The 20127-nt window shown below is 30.8% G+C and overlaps 1 protein-coding gene across 3 annotated transcripts; it reads left to right on the forward strand.

Moving 5' to 3' along the window:
- Positions 1–255: 255 nt before the first annotated feature.
- On the forward strand, positions 256–19270 carry LOC143247596 (phytanoyl-CoA dioxygenase domain-containing protein 1 homolog). 3 transcript variants are annotated; one of them, XM_076495915.1, is made up of 11 exons: positions 256–414; positions 1588–1734; positions 5832–5907; positions 8729–8776; positions 9783–9838; positions 10036–10098; positions 11153–11174; positions 13153–13278; positions 14363–14479; positions 17611–17737; positions 18131–19270. In XM_076495915.1, the coding sequence occupies exons 2-11, from the start codon at positions 1648–1650 to the stop codon at positions 18180–18182; spliced, it is 774 nt and encodes a 257-aa protein (XP_076352030.1). In that variant the 5' UTR covers positions 256–414; positions 1588–1647; the 3' UTR covers positions 18183–19270. The 3 variants fall into 3 exon arrangements, with proteins under 3 accessions (XP_076352030.1, XP_076352029.1, XP_076352031.1); XM_076495914.1 differs by lacking the exon at positions 256–414 and adding an exon at positions 695–830; XM_076495916.1 differs by lacking the exons at positions 256–414; positions 13153–13278 and adding an exon at positions 695–830.
- Positions 19271–20127: the final 857 nt, after the last annotated feature.

Here is a 20127-nt window from a genome sequence, read left to right on the forward strand (position 1 = left end):
CAACATTTTTCACGCTAGATTTTCTCAAGTTTAGATATAGATTTTGGCTTACTGACATACATTTAGAAGCAGAGCTAAGATGCTTATTGAGCATGGATATTAAGCTACGTTTCTCGAAACATGTTGATGAAAACCTCCATCAATTTTCACATTGAAGGTTAATTGCAATGCAATTATTTTGATTAAACTAGCATCTTTCAACTATTTTTTTTAATAGTGTGGCCAACGTCGTTTTTATTAGCCACATTTGTGGTTACTATGAAAAATAAGTTGCCCATCCCTAGTCTAGACTTTGTCTAAGTCTGGTAGAGGCCGAAAAATCGCCCAGATACTAAAAGTTTTAACGCAATTACAGTGATTCACTGCTCTTCTTATGCTACCTGAACTACTTTCAAAGTTTCCAGTTGTTTAGAGGTGAGTCTTAAGACTTATAATGCTAAAAAACGGGTTTCAATACCCTTTGGGCACAGCACAGATAGTTCATTGTATGGCTTTGCGCTTATCAACGAGCAAATAAACGGTCTTCATTGTCAATATCTGAACTCTTTTTGAGACATAATATATTTCCGAAACGAAAAACGGGTGTCAGTACAAAATTATGCTTTTAAACATTACAAAACTGTTTGTCTTTTAGTATAAGGGTAATTATTTCAGTTTAGCTTTTAAAGGAAAACGAAAGTACATTTGATAGTTCAAATAACCAGTAGATGCCACTTTTAAGTCACATGCTAAAATTTATAAAAAAATAACATTTTACATAAAACGAAGGGTAATTACAAAGGATAGAAGTAAAATCGAATAAAATGGCATCTGCGAAAGAAATTAAAGAGGTAAAGTTTATTCTTACATTCGTCAAAGTTGTAGTTTTAGGTAACCAAAATTGACAAAGTATTAAAATTAAAGTCTAAGTCTCACAGTTTGAACAAGAACAAAAGCTTTAAAATTTTTATAATGATATATTCCATTACTAAATAAGAGTTATTGAGTTCAGACGTCACCAATGACCTTGCTGTAAGTGTGTTTTCTTATAGCAAAACTACATCGGGTTGTCTGCTATGCCCATCGAGGGGAAACGAACCCTGATTTTAGCCTTGTAAATCTGTAGAATTACCGCTGTCCCAGCGGGGGACGTTACTCTAAGCGCAAGTGTGAATAGTACCTTGAAAACAGTGAGATATACATTACCATACTTCAATGGATGTCTAGATGTCAGGAAGCTGCTGCTGAGATAAATGAACCTCATTTGGAACAATATTTAATAATTATACAATGATAAAATTTATGACAGTATGAGTGAAAACCAAGTGTAATGGTTTCCTGCATGCTTTCTTTACTTTTGTATTTTCTATGGTAACGTTTAGTGCCATTAACAGTTTTACTATCCAGTTACCATTACTTATTGATTTTGACTCCTGTTTATTTTGGTGTCTTGTTTCCATAATTATTTTCATTACCATATACCTGTTTTCTAGCTGTCAAATGTAGCACAGGAATTGAGAGATTGTAAACTAAAATTTTAGAGTTTAATAAAAATAAATTACATGATGTTTTGTGTGACTGTTAACATTATCATATTTCTTATTTCAGTTTAGAGAAAATGGTTACTTTATTTTGCCTAATTTTCTAACTGAAGATGAGGTTGAGTCCATGAAAAAGGAATGTGAGAATCTTGTGGAAGAAATGAACCCAGTTGAACACTACAGCTCATTCCATATAGAAGATCACGAACACAAAGTATGTTTTCTTAGTTATTTGGAAAGTTGCAATTTTTGTATTGGAATTTTTTGTATACACTGACTGGAGAAAATATTATGAAAGATGATATTTTTTTATTGTTATTGTTTGGCATAGATTTTTATCCTCATTGTGAATAGTATACTTGAATGTATGTCCCGTGTAAATCATTGTGCATCATCCATCAACCAATTATAGTATAGCACACTCACATGATGATTGTGACTCCCTCTACACTCTTCTACTAAACCTTCACTTCTTAGTTGTTGGCATTCAAGTTCGTTCATGCTATTTTATTCATTTATTTATTGCTTTGTGTTTGAATTTGTTTTTCTTCACAAAGTGGTTTGTTTTAAACTTCATTTCATTTGTTCATTCATAATTTTTTTCATATTTATTAGTTAATTCACTTCACTTTGTTTCTGCACTCAACTTTTGTGTAACTTTTTTATGTATTTCATTCTCAAGTTCACCTTACCACTTTGGGGGTTACAACAGTGACTAGTACTTTATGGGATTCTCATATTCTTAAGTCTATTGTAAGTCTTACATTCTGGCTTCTTTCTTCCATGTGTTAACTCTCAGAGGACCTCCACCGATATTCTTTTCCCTACTTTAGCCGATACTTCATCCTCAGCTCTGGGCTTACATAAGTGGTTTCTTTGTTGTTGGTTCTTCTAGGTAGGGACTCAGTTTGGACTCTGGTCATTTTATACGTTATGTATTTCATGGTCTTTCTTTTCTGAGGCTTCACGTACTTGCTCCAATCATTGACAGTATTAAGCCACAAATGATCAATTTGTTAGCAGTCTACCATTACAACTTTTGTAACCCATTTGTCTCTGTTGGAACATTGTACCCCACCTATTTCTCCTCATCCTTCCATGTATCTTTAATTCTGAGTACTTCTTTTTGTCAGTTTTCTCACTGGAATACAACCAGTTATGCTTTCTGGTCCATTTGGCCAACTCTTTACTTTCTTCATCTCATGCCATATTCCACGTTTCCTCCCATACACACCATCTTTTCAGATTTTCCCTTGCTTCTTATCTTCATCATCCTTTGGAGGATGATCAGTGAGGAGATTCTCCACACTGGCATCTGGACCATGCCCTGTATGTTTGTCTCTCATTTTCATCATACTATGTTTCATTAAGTTTTCATCTTCTACCTGTGGTCATGCTCGAGACTTTAATGTGCCTTTTAAGTTTTGTTCATTTCTTCTTTTTCAGGGACCTTTCTTTCTTCCCTTTTATCACACAGATTCCTTTCTGTGGTGATTGTTACCCTACCAGGTATTCGTTAACTTCCAATCCACACTGTAGTCATGTAGACTCACATTCTATCAGTCATGGCTCTACATACCCACTGTAAAGATTGAGTGTTCCACATGATCTCTGGAAGGTTATCTACTTCACAATAATTGCTTCATAAACATTTTTGTTTTGGACCATAACATCAATGAGCTGCATGAGTAAAGCAGAAGGAGATAATTGCCCATGCCTGCCTTGCCTTGAGTAAATAATTCAGTATGGTTGCTTTTCAAAATAGGATTTCATAGTCTACCATGGCATTGTCCCCAGTGATGATGTTCCTCATGGATGTTGTTTCCCAGCATTGATGTGTTGGATTCGAGTAAACCAAGCAACAAGTTTTCTCATAAGTTGAATCTATTCTCTCAATGCTGAACAGCCAGTCCTAGACTGCTGTAGAGTATTGATCCTTGTGTGGTATCCAATAATCAGAATGGTTCTTAATCCCTGATTACAGGATTGTAGATGAAAACAGTATGATCCTCATCATCCCCTTGTGTGGATGTTGGTATTTCAGCAGAGCTGATTTTGGATGCAGTTGAGTTGCCTAATACAGTCTGGCTCACCCTATCCACTTTACATCTGCAGATTTCAACTCTTGTGTTTTAAAGATTATATACACAGAAGTGATGTGGTTCCCCTCCTCTGATCTATGGATCTCTTTCTCTCATGGTGAGGGAGTATCCTTTGGATGCTTTCAGCAGTGCTTCTGTTATTCCCTTGCACCAGCCTTCCTCTTTTTCATTGTGGGATTCTAGCTAATCTTGTGAGAGTTGGTAAATACTGTAGTTTGGAGTTATAATTTTCCTGTAATGAAAATGTTTTTCCAATAAGTATTTACCTCTACTTAAAATTCTCACTTTAATCCAGTGCTTACAACTTCTGCCAAACTTCAAAGTGATGGTTCAGTAGAGGAGTGTATAAGGAATCATGTGGAACATGAGCAAGTTGCACTCCTATTGTTGAAGTGACAGTAACACATGATGATTTTCATTTATCTTGTTTTCATGTATGACACGAGCATGCCATGCTTCTATTGTTGGAGAAGTGACAGTGACACATGATGATTTGTATCTGTCTAATTTTCATGTTATAAAGATACAGCATTCTGATCTTCTTTGCTTTATAGTGATGAAAGTTGTGCTATTAAACCTGATTATTAGATCTAACTTGTGTATCTAGATTGTCTCTGATCCTTTAACTATGGAAAACTTTTCAAAAAAATACTTAAAGAAATTTTATACTAATGTGTCTGCTGCCTATATACACACAAATCTCACATGGCTAGAAATCTATTTTTGACGTACATGCATTGATTAAAATTAACTGAGCTAGAATGTGTTGTGCCAATCAAAATTTTCTTTGTAACTAACAAAATAAGATCATATTTATCACTTTTTAAGAGTTTAATGATACAATTTGTTTAAGGGTTAAATTAAAAGGCTGAAAAACATACCTTTCAAGATGTCTACTTGCAGTGTCATGTATTATTTTGAGATACTATTGTAAGTGCTGAAAGATATGAAATATAGACATTTTTAATTGTTTATTCATAACAGTAAACTCTTGTTTGTCATTTCAAAGGAGAATATTGTATAGAAACAAGTTTTAATTAGTTTAAAGGGAAACTAAATGGAAATTAAAAAGAAATATTCAAAATAGTTATATATAAAAAGGTAATACATGTATTTAAACAAAATTTAAACTTCATATTTAAAAACATATATGTGTTCTTTCTTAATGCAATTTTTTTCTGTTTATATTTTTTAACTAAGACTTGACCAAAAATATGAGGTTAGTAACAGATAGCATTTAGAGTTACAAAACTGTAAAGCTACAGTTTCTCTCAAACACACTCGGAAGGTTTTTTTTTCAATACCTAACATTTCAACTAGAGTAACTAGTGTAGGTCTATAAATTAAAAACAATGGATGTTAAAAATGTAATTTTCTGAGTTTGTTTGTGAACATCTGTTTATTTTTGCACTTCTGTTACTAAATTTATATCTTTTTATTTACTTTAAATTTGATCATTACAATTGTTAATTGTCATTCTAATTTATTTTTGAAAATTACGTAATAGCTGGAACAATCATCAGTGGTTATAAAGACTGTCAACATTTGGACAGTCCATGGGGTGAACTATATGGCATAAGGAATACATTGGTTACTGGAAAAGATATTTCGAAATCAACTGTTTTATGTTGCTTCTCTCACTTTTAGTTACAGCATTTATCTTGATGGTGTTGTTGGATATGACAATACACGGTACCTTCCCAGAAATCATCCAGACCTCTCTCCTAATGGAACTCCCTGGTTATGTATCAGTTGTTTTTCAGATGGATTCATATGTTAAGGAAACCACTTAACTAATAGTTAGCAGGGATGAGGTCTAGTGAATATGGTGGTGGAATAACAGTCTGTACTACTTGCCTGGTCACCATTTTCCTTTGACCTAACCTTTGCCAACTATAAATTTTTGGGATTTCTGAAGAGATGTCACATAATTTAATATTCAATAATGGTTAGGATAGATACATATTAATAAGTAGCAGCACCATCTAGTGCTATTTCTAGAAGACAGTACTGTACATTCTCAGTGAACCACAGTTGTGAGATGTATGTAATATGCAAAACATATTTTGCTTCTGAGTTGTGTATCCTTCCTATAAACTGTTCTGATTGCCTATAATGATTTTGCAACCAGACTGTAAAATATATTTAAAAATGTTTTAAATGTGGAAGTTAGTACTAAAAAAAATTAAATATGAATCAATCATTTCAGGAAAGAGATGAATATTTCCTTAACTCAAGTGACAAAGTAAGATTTTTTTTTGAAGATTGTGCTTTTAACAGTAAAGGTAAGTTATCTTTCAGTTAATAAGAAATACATAACAAACCTTTTTTGATATATTCAAATGTGTTATGAGATGACATACCTTAATTTAACTCTATTCACAGGTTAAGGTGGATTCAACACAAGATGTGATATAGAAATTTGGATGGAAGTCAGTGCTTGATGATTGGTTCCTACTAACCATTTAATCATTGGCTGTAATTGTTTAAGAATATTTCTGGATTTTGAACAAAGTAACAGTGAAGTTGAATTGAATAATGAACAAACCACTTCAGGAATATAGATAATTGCTTACTGGGGTAATAAAAAAAAAATAGTAGGTAAACTGGATTAGAATTTCTAATACTTTAGATCCTAACACTTATTCAATACAGTTAGCCTAAACATATGAGCTATTGGAGAAACATTAGTTGGTCTGTTTCTATTTTTCGTTAACTGGACAACAGAAAAAATTGATAGGGGGTTAAAGTGGGATTTAGATTTTTACCTTGTTTTAGAATTAAACCACTCAGGTTAATCTTAAAATAATTTTATTAGATCTAAAATAATTCTGGTGGTTTAGATCACACTGATCAGTGAACTTTTCACCATTCATGATAAACAATGCAAAAAGGAAAGTATTGAAGAATAAAAAATGTTTCTTTTATTAATCCTATTAAGAATGTTGTGAGAGAAATTGGTTTGCTTAAAGATCTGGTGCTAAAGCCAAGAAATTTACTTAAATCATGGTTTATGGAATTTAAACCACATGTCACTGCCAGGAAAAAAACAGCTGTATTGAATAATCTGGAATATTTAAAGAAACATACAGAGAAAATTCTGATTTACAGTAACTCCTATGATATTTGTAATAAAAAGTGTGCTAGTCACACTGAATAATTTGTAGAAGAACGTGTTCGTGAATTTAATAGTGGTACAGATGCAGGAAGTTTTTTGCATTAGCTCAGATTACTGAAATCAAATCACTTTTTCAGCAATAGAAGTAAAATACTACAGATTCCTGGAGAGAAAATACCAGGAATCTCTTCTAATTAGATCTGAAAAGCCATTAGTTAATGTGGATAGAAGATTGTCACTTTTCATTGGTGGATTTTTATGTGTGTATGAGGATATTTTGACGCCTATATCTTTTCTAAAGAATGTATGTGTGTGTTGTTATGGCAACATTTACAGTTTACTTATCATATGTGAAAGTGTAGACAACTTATATTTTTGCTTTACATTTTAATTTTATTTGTATTGTGTTAAATATTTGTTGTTATTTTATTGTTCGTAACTTAGTCATATGTCACCCAATAAATAAGATCACATTATTTCAAATTGCATCAGCTGATTGTTCTGATAAGACAGGACTTATACTCACTGATAAAATCAGAAGGTGAAATATTGAAGAAATAAAAAATTCTATACTAGGTACTGTCAGTTTTTCATCATTAAACTTGATATATAACCCCAAGAATGCTACAATCTGTGATACGTTGACATCTGTTAGTCAGAATTCTTACACACATTCTTAGAGACAAATATTGCTCTATACATTTCTGTGCTGAGTGTGACATATTAAGGCTGCTTTCAGCCAACTTTGATTTGACGACTTACATGTAAGTAATCCAAAATGATTCCATACTTTGAACCTTTGTTTTTTCTCAAAAGAGACGAAGTTTTTTCTTGATTTTGTTGTTGTTTATGCTGGTCATCGTATTAAACTTCCACTGCTCAGCAATTGGTAAACTGTAACAAGCCATTTGATTAGGTGAGACTGTAAATAAAACATTTTATTAAATGGTCTGTAGGTTGTATATTTGTATATTTTAATTGTGCTGTTTCATATTTTGGTTGCTCGTGTTTATTAAATAAGTTGGCAGATACCTGATTAGTAAAAATGTGGTAAGATATGGTGAGTTTATCTTTTTTTCTTGTATGTTTATGTTGAGAAATTAATTGAGAATATTGCTTTGGTGGATAACCATGATATGGTAAGTTGCATCTCTCTATCTTATTTTCTCTTGTCGCAATTGGAAGAAGGGGTTCATCTTTCTTTTGTTTATCTTTTTATTCACCAAGCAAGTGCATGACTTTGTAAAGTGAGTTAATTAGTTTTGCATGTCCACTTAATTCAGTGTTTTTCTGTAAAAGTTAAACTGTTGGGAGTATACGTTTGGCTGGATATGGCAACTTCCATATGTTACATGCTTAGGCATAAGTCTTTCCATAGTTCATGTATTTACAATCAACATTGACCCTGAGACTATAATGATTCTAAATAATACAAGTATATCTAAAGTTGTTACAAATCAAGTAACTTTTTTATTTCTATAAGAGTCATTTTATAACATTAGTTGTGTATTATTGTATTCATTTTCCATTACCATGTCTAAAAAGAGTAAATCAATATGGTTGTTACATGTGCATAAGATAGAGAATTTTTCTTCTTTCAAGGAGATCTATCTTATTAAATTGGTCTTACACTCCCTGTATGATAAAGTCCAGAAGGGTTCCACTGTTTTCATATACATGTTTATATAAAGTATTTACTTTAATACTGAACTGTGGTGCTGTCATCATGTGACAGTGACATTATTGCAAATTTCTTTGTTATTTTCATACTGGTGTCTGTGATGCAAAACTTTGCATTAGTGTTGATGCTGTGTAAAATGTGAGATGCAGGTAAAGCTATTTCACATATGAAGTGTAAGGGTTAGGTTGGTATTTATGTAACGTGGGCTGTTTTTTTATGCATGCAGCATCATGTATTAAAATATTTTTAATTGTGCAATTATGTTATGTCATTTTACCTTTTACATCGTATTCATCTTGCCTTGCAGGTGAACCAGTGATGTCGAAACATAGAAGTTTAAACAGAATTGGACACGGTAAGTTTAAGACTAAATATGACTGCAATTGTAATATAAGTGTGCACAAAACTTCATAGAGAATGTCATTATATTGTGTGATTATATGGGTATTTAACATGTGGCTAAGGAGAGGTGTTCTCCATAGTCTTCAATTGTTTAATTCCAAACTTAGGTGTTTTTTTTTATGAAGAATTTTATTAAACTGTGTTGGAGAGTAATTTATGCAAGAAATACAAAGTTGGAGGTTATTCTATTTGGTGGTATGGTAATGTATTATTGCCACTTTAAAGAATTATTAACTATACTTTTTAAAGTTATACTCTTGGATTATTTCTGATCACTGAGGTGAGAATCAACCAAGGGCAAGCTGTTTCTGATTCATGGAAGAGTAGTCCCAAAATGTGTCGTTTTTCTGTCAGATTTTGTTCACAGACTGAGCTTTATCTGTGCATTTAAATTTAAAATTGTAATAGCTCTGTATTAATTATTAAACAAAAATTTGTTTCCAATTTCAACCATGTTATTGGTTAAGACATTTCCAACTATTCTTTTGAAACATTTCTGTTATGACAAATGCCTGTAATTAATTATTATTTTTCTGTCTTATTAAAACTAACAAATTAATATATTAACATCAAGGGAATACTGTTAAAAAAGATTTTCAGTCAATTTTATTTTTATCACTATTAATAAGACTCTTGACAAAAGATGTGATTTGAGCTACCTTGTCAAACGAGCATTTCATTGTATATTGAACACCAGTAAAAGAAATTTTCTTTTATTTATAAACTTAAAAGTAGTCAACATACTTTGGCTCTCTCTATTAATATATCTGTGTAGATTTTTTTCTTTCAAGGAATTATGTACGTAACTGGTCATGAAAGAGGTGTGAAGCTGCTTTGATTTTGACAATTTAAGTAAAATTTCTTAAATATAAGAAAGGTTCACAGTTTTAAATGAGTATTTTAAAAATAAAGAAAGTTTAAAATTTCAAATTTAATTTTTAAAATTGTTAAATTTTCAGCTCTTCATTGGTTGTGCCCAGCATTCAGGAAAGTTACTTTTAGCCAAAAAGTCAAGGTAATTAATATTTTCATTAAATGTTGTTAATTGTTTTGCACTTTTAATGTCCTTTTTTAAATTGGTGTTGAATTTTATTTTATAAATAATTTTCTGTAAATATTTTTAGGAGGGATAAATTCATATTTTTGTGTTTCTATAGGAAGAACCAAGTCTTTCAAGTATTAAAAATATAATTTGCTAAATATTTTTAACAGGATCTGATTTCTAGTCTTGAATATGAAGATCCAGTTGTTGTACAGAGCCTGTACATCTTTAAGGTAAGCTGACCAAATAGTAAACTAAACACACAGTTTTTTTGGATCTTGTTATATCCTGTAGGATTTTAAAACAGTACTTAATAAAGATGCGTCACTTGTTTCAACTGAAATAGTTCGTGATTGTTTTGTAATTATCATTGATAAATGTTTTCATAATACTGTATTTTTGTTTCAGAACTATTTTCATATACATTGCAATTTTTAATTTTCTGACTTTTATTAAGTTTATGTTAAGGATGGAACATGGTTTAAATAATTTTGAATGAATAATATCCCTCACACAAAATCAGAGCTGTTTTCATAAACTTTAAATACTTTCATCTTTTTTTGGAAGAAAAATAAATGACAGTATTTTTACTGGTTGTTGAGTTTAAAAAACTATGTAACTGTTTACAAAATGTGTGGGAACAGTCAGTTAATAATAATGTTTTGTTGCTGATTATACAAATTCAGAACCATAGAACACTTTCAACAAAGTTAACAGCTACGTTCATTTGAAGTCTAACTTCTGAATAATTATTGAATGCTGTCAGTATGTTTTTTGTGAGTACATTGAAAGATTATCTAATTTGTACTCTAAGTTTAAACTGTTGTAACTTACATTTGAAGAATATAGTTCAGGTTAGAGACTCATTTTGTGTTTATAGTGTAAGTCATGAAATTTTAAATAATTGTGCACAGAGAAGAAAAATAAACTTTATTTCAAACATTTTATTATATTAAGTTCCATGTACCTTGTTTGTTTATGAAATATCTACACAGTAATTCATTACAGATGTCCACAGGAATTTTTAGGTAGAATCAAAGGACTGTTATTTTTTTGAGTCAATCACAGTGTGATGAACTAGAAGTTTTCAATGATTTACAATTTGCACTTTGTTTATTTTTATTAAAACTACACAGCTTTATGAACAATGTAATTTCTTAAGAATTCTGCTCGTTCAGGTATTCTGTGAACAATTTAAGTTGACCAGACCTTTTTAAGTGGTTTTGAAAAAAACAAAACAAAAAACTTTAAAACTGTTAACAGGTTGTTGTTTTTTATGATTTTCAGAATCCTGAAGTGGGTGGTTTGGGTAAGTTGTTATATATTCAAATTTTAAACATTTTATAAAAAAGTTATGTATTATTTCTATATTGGTGGCAATACCAGATTCATAAACAACTATATGTAATTTTTTTTCATTTCCCTACTCACTGATTCAGTAGTGAATATGAGGTCTGATGAAGCAAAGTATAGTTTAATGTATGTGATGAACACAGAGATGGTAGCCCATTCATGTAACTTTGTGCCTGATAACAAATGGGCTTTTTCAAATTCTTTACAGTTGTTTTCAGTTCAGTCAGTTTAAGTGTTTTTTGTTGGTTTTTTTTTAGATACTGAAACAAAGTTAACTAAAGATATTAAAAATCACGTCTATATAACATATCTTAAATTGTTACTTTATACCTTGAACAAAAAAAAGTTTTGTAAATTTCCAGACATAGTGATGTAGCATTTGTTTTTGTGTATGCACCTACAAGATTTTCACCTTTTTAGTATAAATATCAGTATGTGAACTTTTATGTGTGTGTCTGTTAGCATTTTTGTGAATTATTTTTTATGGCATGCCCTTGTATTTAAAAAAAAAAAAGCTTTTAGTTCAAAAGGTGCTGAAAACCAGTAAATCAGTCATTTGAAATATTTGGTTATTCTTAAATAGAGAAACAGAAATTTGTCGTTCAAGTAATTTTGAAACTAAAGACAATTTTTTGTACTGACATGTTTTTAAATCTATTTAATATGGGTAATGAGAAAGTCTCTTTGTTACTGTTTCTCAATTTTGTATTTAATGCTCTCGGTGTAACTGCCCTAAAAAATCTACGTATGTTTAGTGCATACACAAGTACTTAATTTTGTTCTACTCTGTTAAATACTGAAGTCATTTAACAGTAAATCATGTACTGAATACAGTTCAGAGTCCTTTTTTTTTCATATTAAATTTGGTATGACCTGGTAGTTTGCATGGTGGACTATAGATTTGAGTCCATATGTTAGCACAAGGTCACACTCCAGACTTTGGGACTGTTGGTGCATTATAAAAATGATAGTGAAATCCTTGTTTTATTAGAGTGGTCCATGAGTTGATGGTGAGTGCTGTTGACTAGCTACTTTTCCTCTAATGTATCTGTTCAAAATTAGGGATGGCTTGCACAGATAATCCTTGCATAGCTTTATATAAATATCCAAAACAAACAGTAGTTATGAGTTTGAAGTGTGAAAACATTATATGTTTAGGGGAGAACTAGGCATAAAATCCCAATAATATTTGAAAAAAAAAAATATATATATATTTTCATTCACCCAAGAAAAATGTATAACATTATTTTCTTGTAACTGCTTCAGTTAGAATAAATGTAATTGTAATAAGCTTTTAAATCGCAATGTAGATATACTGATAGAACATTTACTCTAGGTTTGAAAATGTTGAGTATTTTTCAAGATAAGGTGAAAGTGATAGTTTTTTATCATATATCATTATGTGATGAAATATCGTTTAAACTAGTTCAATGAAGAAAGAAAGTGAGTGGTTAAAGTGCTCATACTATGACTTTTCTACAGAATTACTTTAAAATGTAATTTAAAACTTTTATATTAATGTATATCAATAAATTTTATATTGTAATGTAATTTGTAATTTAAACTTTAATATGATACAAGTTTTAAATTTGAAAAATATATAATACATTCTCAGTCTTCACTTTTCTGCATCATGTGACATTTCTTCACTCCAAATAGCCCATTTCAGATTGCATTTCTATTACATGGTCTTCTGTATGTGCTATGGATTACATACATATATAGTATAGATGTTGCTAAGCTATAGTGTATAATTATAACTTCAAGGCTTTACTGTGATATAAACAAAAAAGTCAAACCCACAGCTCTGTGAACCTCCTATTATGGTTAAAAGATTTGTCAAAGTGACCAAAAATGTGCTTATAAAATTAAACGTGTTTTTACCAGTTGTGAGCATTATAATAAAAATTGAATTTTAATGTGTTTCTATTTAGTTAAAGCTCACCAGGATTCAACATTTCTCAACACTGATCCTCCATCAGTTTTAGGTTTGTGGTTTGCTCTGGAAGAAGTGACATTGGATAATGGCTGTTTAAAATTTGTTCCTGGATCACATAAAGGTTATTACAATTCTGTGGTGTAAAGATGTGATATACATGCAGTGTATAAAATCCAAAGCTCTTTAACAGAAAATACAATGTGTTATTTGTTTTTACTTTGTATTCCTTCTTGTGTCCCTGTGACTGAGATTTTGAAGTATACAAAATGGGAATTTATGGAGAAGAACTACAATAGTCAATGTACAAATTGGATATGGTACCTAGAAAATAAGAGCAGAAACATTCCTGTACAAGTTTGAGAATGATGTACAGGAAGTGTTCCTTAACCTCAACTGAAAGTTTTGTGTAATGTATATCTTTTGAGACTGTCCATCTCATAGTGGTGTTATGTTATTGGATATTATATGTAATATATATACAAGCGAAATTTCTCCAGTATACCACACTTTGTAAATAATCATGAACATAAAAGGAATTTTAGTATTCGCATTAGTTAACTAGTCACATGGCTAGAGTGCAGTAAAATAAAAATCACTGTTAAAAATACAATACAGAAACGCATTTATCTTTATCAGTGATGTTTCAAGCAAGTGTTCCTTGTGAGGGTAATTTGTTTTTGAACTTAGATGTAAGCCCTGTAATACTGTGTGTCTGCAGGTATCTGTTTTGTTTTACTTAGTTAAGATACTATACAAAAAGGTGTATGTCAGACACAAGTTCTCCACTGTCAGTGTGTGGCATAGATATTTACTTTTTCTATTGATGTACACATTATGGTAGTAGTAGCAAAGCAAAAAATATTTTTTTAAAATTTTTAACATAGCTAAAAAGAATTTCATTGTGTCTCAGTTATTAAATTTGGCTTTTCTTAAATAGCATTATTTGCTAATCATGTTTGTAATATTATTGTGCTGTGATTATTTTAATAAATACACTAGTATAATTATATTTTACTTTACTTTGGCTAACAAATGTGTCCACTTCTAAATAAGGTTCATATCCAGCTATTTGTGTGATATCAGTCTAGTTACCTGTTTTTGAAACCAGTAGTAATACCAGCTTTCCAGAACAATGGAATTTTATGTTTCAGTTTATTATAGTTAAGAATACTTGTTAATTTATCCTGATTGCTCTGATTGTTTAGGACCTTTGTATGAATGCCTAAAACGAAATCCTGAAAAAGAAGGCCCTTCACTTATCATGGAAGGACAGAAAATAGAATTTGAAGAAAGTCAGTATGTACCTTGTCCTGCTCCAAAAGGTTTGTATTATTTGTTCTGTAATTTCCAATCGCAGTAAACAATAAATAAAATTGTGTAATTTATTTACATACAGTTAAATAATCCACCTTGCTTTAAAAGTTGAATATTAGATGTCGACCTAACTCATGTAACATACAAACATTATTTGTTAGCTTCAGGTACTGTCATAGATTTAGTGTTCATGTAACTGTCTACCTTACAGAAAACACAAACATTAGCAGTTAGCTTCCAACTACTGACATAGGTTTAATATTCATTGACAAGTGAAACATTATTGTAACTATCTACAAGCAGTCTTCCCTAGAAATATTTTCAACAATGTAGTTTCAGAAGAGCATATCATCTAACATAAATTGCTACAACTCTTGTTACTGTCAAGCAGGAGAATATAACAATGAATACTTTGAAAAAGAAATGTATCAAGATACAAACTAAGTTAACTCGATACCCAAGCCATGGCTGGACTATTGGCTTTACAATTAAAATATAACAATGGTAAATGTAAACAATATGAGGTGTATCTAAACACAAATTCTTCCATTTCAACTAACCCTTGTTACTTAACAAAACGTATGACGTAGACAGTAAGAAGTAATAAATAAAGTTAAATCTTCTTTAATGATGATAAGACATAGAAAGGAAAGTTAGAACTATGTTCAATGTGGCAAATGTGTTAATTATAAAACTAAACGAATGTAACTTAACTAATGATACAATGTTATATATTGAATTAAAGTCTAAACATGACAGTTTTGAAAAGGTCTTGATATTTTGAAGTGCAAAGAGAGACTTGTTTACTTTGTTTTTTTGTAAAAGGTTTTTTTTTTTCCAGAGCTGATCCTAATGGATGAATTTGTTTGGTTGAATTAAGAAAAACATGATAATTAGATATAAGAATTTCACCAGTGTATACTAACAAGTGTAACATGCCCAAAGCTAAAATTTTATTTTAATTTTCTATCTAAGATTTGTTACGTATGTCTATCCCACTTTAATTGCCCACTGTCTTGTGTGATGTATTCTGATTCAATAATTCAACCCAAGTGTTGTATTACTGATATTTTTTACTAAATAGGAAGTGCTACGTAATAAGCGACCGTCAACTATAACGAATAAAAATAACAATTGAAAGTATACAATAGGACAAAACGTTTTAGTAACATGATACACGACTTGATCCGGTTAGCAAGAACAACATATCTTCCGATAGCTCATGTATAAAACTCATAAAGGCCACATAAAACATATCAAAGTGCAGAAGACATAAATGCAGAATAGAATTGAAAACAAGTCAATCTATAAAGAATTCAGGATAGCATCGACACATACTTGCATTACAGTTCATTGAACACAAAGTATCATTTACGAACAAAATTGCAAATCCTATTATTAGATCCAAATCCACGTGGTGAATCGATGAAATTCCCACAAAAATCAATATTTTTGTTTATGATCATCAAAACTTAAACAGTTGCTTTCTAACTTTGGGGCAAATACAGTTGTACTTTGAATGCAAAAAACCAAAAACGGGGGACAATACAAATCTTGAGAGTTTCTTGTGTCTGCTTCGTGATAATGACAATATTTCTTGTAACAGTCTCAATCTCACGTGGATCTGATCCAATGTACGGATGTTTACCTCCTTCTTACCATACTGTATCACAACTCGCAGCATTTGAATCAGTTTACAATTGGGATCTAACACTCATACATAAAAATACATTCAGAGGATTGTATCATTGATTAAACAGTAAGCCATAGAACATTGTTATATATTCAGATAAAACTGCATATAATGTAATCTGAAAGAAATCTGAAGTTACAACTGGTACTATTTTTAAATGAACAAGATTCTCATTTCACAAAGGTGATTTGGCTAAGGCAGCCTCTAACTAATACAAATTATCGTTTGGTGCTGAAGGTGCTTGAAACGTAGTATGATACAAAATAGATAAGTAGTGTTGGGCAAAACTTTTATCAAAACTTCTCACCCACTGCATGTGTCTGTGAGAAGTAAAAGTTTAAATTTACCTATTGCTTCTTAGAGAATCATCTATTTTTATCTTAAACTATTGAAAGTCACAAGCCTCCATGGCTGCTTAGAGCAGTTCATTCCATAAACCAGTCACCCAATTCAAAGAAATAACTATCTGAAGTGCATTCTAGGATATCATTTTCAACTGTCATTAAACTGTTTATCCTGTTGTTCTCACAATACAAAACTAACAAATCAGTCTGTATCTTGCCAGTCCCCCAGATAATCTTTTCAACTTCCATAAGATTGTATTTTACCTTTCTCTTCATAAGCATAAATAACATGAGGGATATTAACTGTTCCTCTTAGATGACACTCATCTTCAAAAACATCCTTCTAACCCTACTCTGAACCTTTATCAATAAGTTTGAGACCCAAAACTATCCTGATAGCTTTACTATTAGCAGCTGATGCTGCATAGCACTTATCCACCACTATGTCAAGATCCTTTACTTCAGTCATTCTGTTGAATAGATTCAAGTCTGCATTAAACATGGTGTAAATTATGGTAATCCCATCTTGTTCCCTTGCACTACTGTAACTGAAAGGCTTTTGTTAGTAATTGTTTGTCCATCTTACCAATTGAGCAAAATTGTCCTGTAGTATCTCAATGTCTTCAGTAGAATTAGAAATACTTATTTTCCATTGGGAATGCTTTTGAACTCATTGAATTCAAAAGGAGGGAAATAATTGTACTTTTAAAATATATCGTTGTATAACTTGTGTACATTTTAAGGAACTAAAACCTTCTAACTTTTTGTGAAGTAATTTCTAACATTATAAATCTGTCAAAGACTTTTTTCTTTTAATAACATTTTAGTCAATCATGTTAACATGTATTGCTGTGTAATCAAAATACAAAAACTTCCAGTTTTGAAGTAAGTGACACTACAACATGTCTGTTGTTTCTTTCTTCCTGGCACTAACATTTTGGTGATTCACAGCTTTATGGAAAATTTATGATTTAAAACAAATCTTTGCTTTTTAATATCTCTTTGGTAACTATTTCCCTCTAACATCATTTTCAAATTGTTATGACTTTTAAAGATGAAACATGTTAAGGTTTTCACTGTATATGATTGTTTTTTGTGAAAGGATCTTGTGTAGTGATTCACGGCTTAGTGGTGCACAAAAGTGAAAAAAATGTGTCTTCTAAGCCTCGTCCAGCATACACATTTCATGTTGTGGAACGGAAGGGTACTATATACAGCCCAGAAAACTGGTAAGTTTGAACTTTCAAGGTAAGAACTGTACTTCTGTATATTTTATCAAATTATTTGAAATTACAACCAAATAACTATAGTAGTTCCTAATTTCAAAAATATCATACTACTACTTAGAAAAGGTTTGAGACAGTCTAGAATTTTCAACAAATAATAGGTGCAACACGTGTAATATATAACAAAACATTTAATACTTAACATTCTATTTTTGTTTATTAATAGTGTGGGATTTAAAAAGAGTATTACCATTTAACTACTAAATATCTTGGGACCTGTTTGTTTTTAATCACGAAATATTTTTGTATTATGTCGTCAATTTAATTTCAAACTATTCCAGTTTTTGGCTGAAAGTTGTAGAAAATATTGACTTTTGTTTTTCGTGTTACCTACAGGCTTCAGCCAACTCCAGAATATTCTTTTCCTTCCTTCAACAACTTAGTTTAAACAAAACTAAGTTACAGGCTTTACATCGTTTATCAAGGTCATAAAAGTACAATAATGTACTGTACCTCAGATATAAGAATGCTGGTTTTCTCTATACCTCTTATTATGTAGTAATATAAACATTATTACATTATATTTTTGGTTAAAACTTCTTATACAGTATCATTTATTTCTATAAAAGTTATATTCAGCATTTAAATATTAGTCAAGCAAGTATGTTCTTGAAGGTGGGTATCAATGTGGAAGAACTAATGTTGTTAGTTATTATTTCACACTTTTTATTATTATTATTGTTAAAGTACAAATGATATTCCATGATATAATGTGAAATATTGTTAACTATTGTTTTATATCCAACATGTACGTGCCATATTGTTAATTGCTTTACATCCTGCATGTTGGATATGCTACACCAAAGCATTCCTTCTATTGTGCATTTATCGTTTTTCAGTCTTTATAAAAATTGGTTTATATTGTTGTTCTTTGTACCTGAAGTAAGAGAAGTTTACAAATTTTGTTTTAACACATTTAATAAAGAAAAAAATTCAGTAATGTATGGCTGATATTAGAAAAATATCTTGATTTTTGTTTCAAGTTCCTTTAACCGTGATAGTATCAACAATTTAAATATGCAAATATATAAACATATTTTTAAAATTTTTGTACTTTTCAAAATCTACCCAGTAGATAGATAGAATCACTCTAGTTTTTGTTTGTCAATTCTCTCTTTAGTAAGAGCAGCATTATATAATCGTCAAATTTATTATCAGTATTTTTGTATATTCTTCAGTTACAGATATGAAGATTTAAACAGTTTGTCATTGTGAAATTCTGATGTAAATTAGAAATGTTGATTAGAACATGTTCACATCAGTGCCTTTAATTTTTATATTATTTAGTGATGTACTCAAACTGAGAAAAAACAATGGCAAATGTTTATTTTTGTATTAGACGTGTTTGGTCTGTTTACAGTAAACATATATTCTTTTTACAGTAGTTCATTTATTCCTTACAGAAAAATATATTTACCTGGTAAATACTGTTGTAATATTGTTATATTCTTATATATAATAAACAGTAAAAACTCAGCATTTTCTTGTTTTTATTTAGTTTTAGTTTTATTATCTCATTTCAGAATAAATCATGCTTGCTTCCATCTGTAACAACTTATAACTGTTAGACTTGTACATAAACTGCAAAACTGAATTTAGATGAACTCTCGCATGGTTCTAATAAACCTCCATATCAATTTTTGTGAAAATCTGTTCATACCCTGCGAGATAATTACAATACACACACACACATATATATATATAAAAGGTTGTCCAGAAATAAATGATTCAAAGTTTGTCGCTTACAAGGTGTCTTAATTTTCTGCCATTTCAACTCTACTCAGAATAAGTTTTGCAACCTCCAAAGCAGCATGGACAAGAAGGACTTTGTCTGATTTTCCTTTACGACTTCAAACTTGGACGAAAAGCTACCGAAACTACGTGGAACATCAAACAGGCATTCAGCCATGGATCTGTTACAGAACGTACAGGTTTCAACATGGAGATTAAAATCTTGAAAACATCAAAGGTCATGGAAGGAGGCCATTTTTAGATGAAAACACATTAGGGGAAACAGTTGAAACAGACCCTTGCACAACAGTATGTTGGTTTGCAAAAAAACTAAACACAAGTAAATTAAGCATTGCTAACCACCTTAGTGCAATTGGAAAGACGAAAAAGTTGGATAAGTGGCTTCCACATGAGTTGACTGAAGATCAACAAAATCGGTGTTATGAGACCTGTCAATGATGACACTCCAAAAAATTGAACGAATTGGGAATCAAGGTTCTGTCTCATCCAACTTATTCTCCAGACCTTTCCCCTACAGATTTTTGTTTTTTCAAGCACTTTGACAACTTTTTGAACAATAAACGCTTCCAAAACCAGCACTG

The sequence above is a fragment of the Tachypleus tridentatus genome, chromosome 3 (genome assembly GCF_004210375.1).
Source record: "Tachypleus tridentatus isolate NWPU-2018 chromosome 3, ASM421037v1, whole genome shotgun sequence".
Lineage (NCBI taxonomy): Eukaryota > Metazoa > Arthropoda > Merostomata > Xiphosura > Limulidae > Tachypleus > Tachypleus tridentatus.

Bases quoted from the DNA above. Each gene is read 5' to 3' on its own strand.
- LOC143247596 (XM_076495914.1), top strand. From the start codon at position 804: ATGGCATCTGCGAAAGAAATTAAAGAG. The intron at 1,735-5,831 runs GTATGTTTTCTT...CAATCATTTCAG, and splicing joins TAGAAGATCACGAACACAAA to GAAAGAGATGAATATTTCCT. The intron at 13,279-14,362 runs GTTATTACAATT...CTGATTGTTTAG, and splicing joins TGTTCCTGGATCACATAAAG to GACCTTTGTATGAATGCCTA.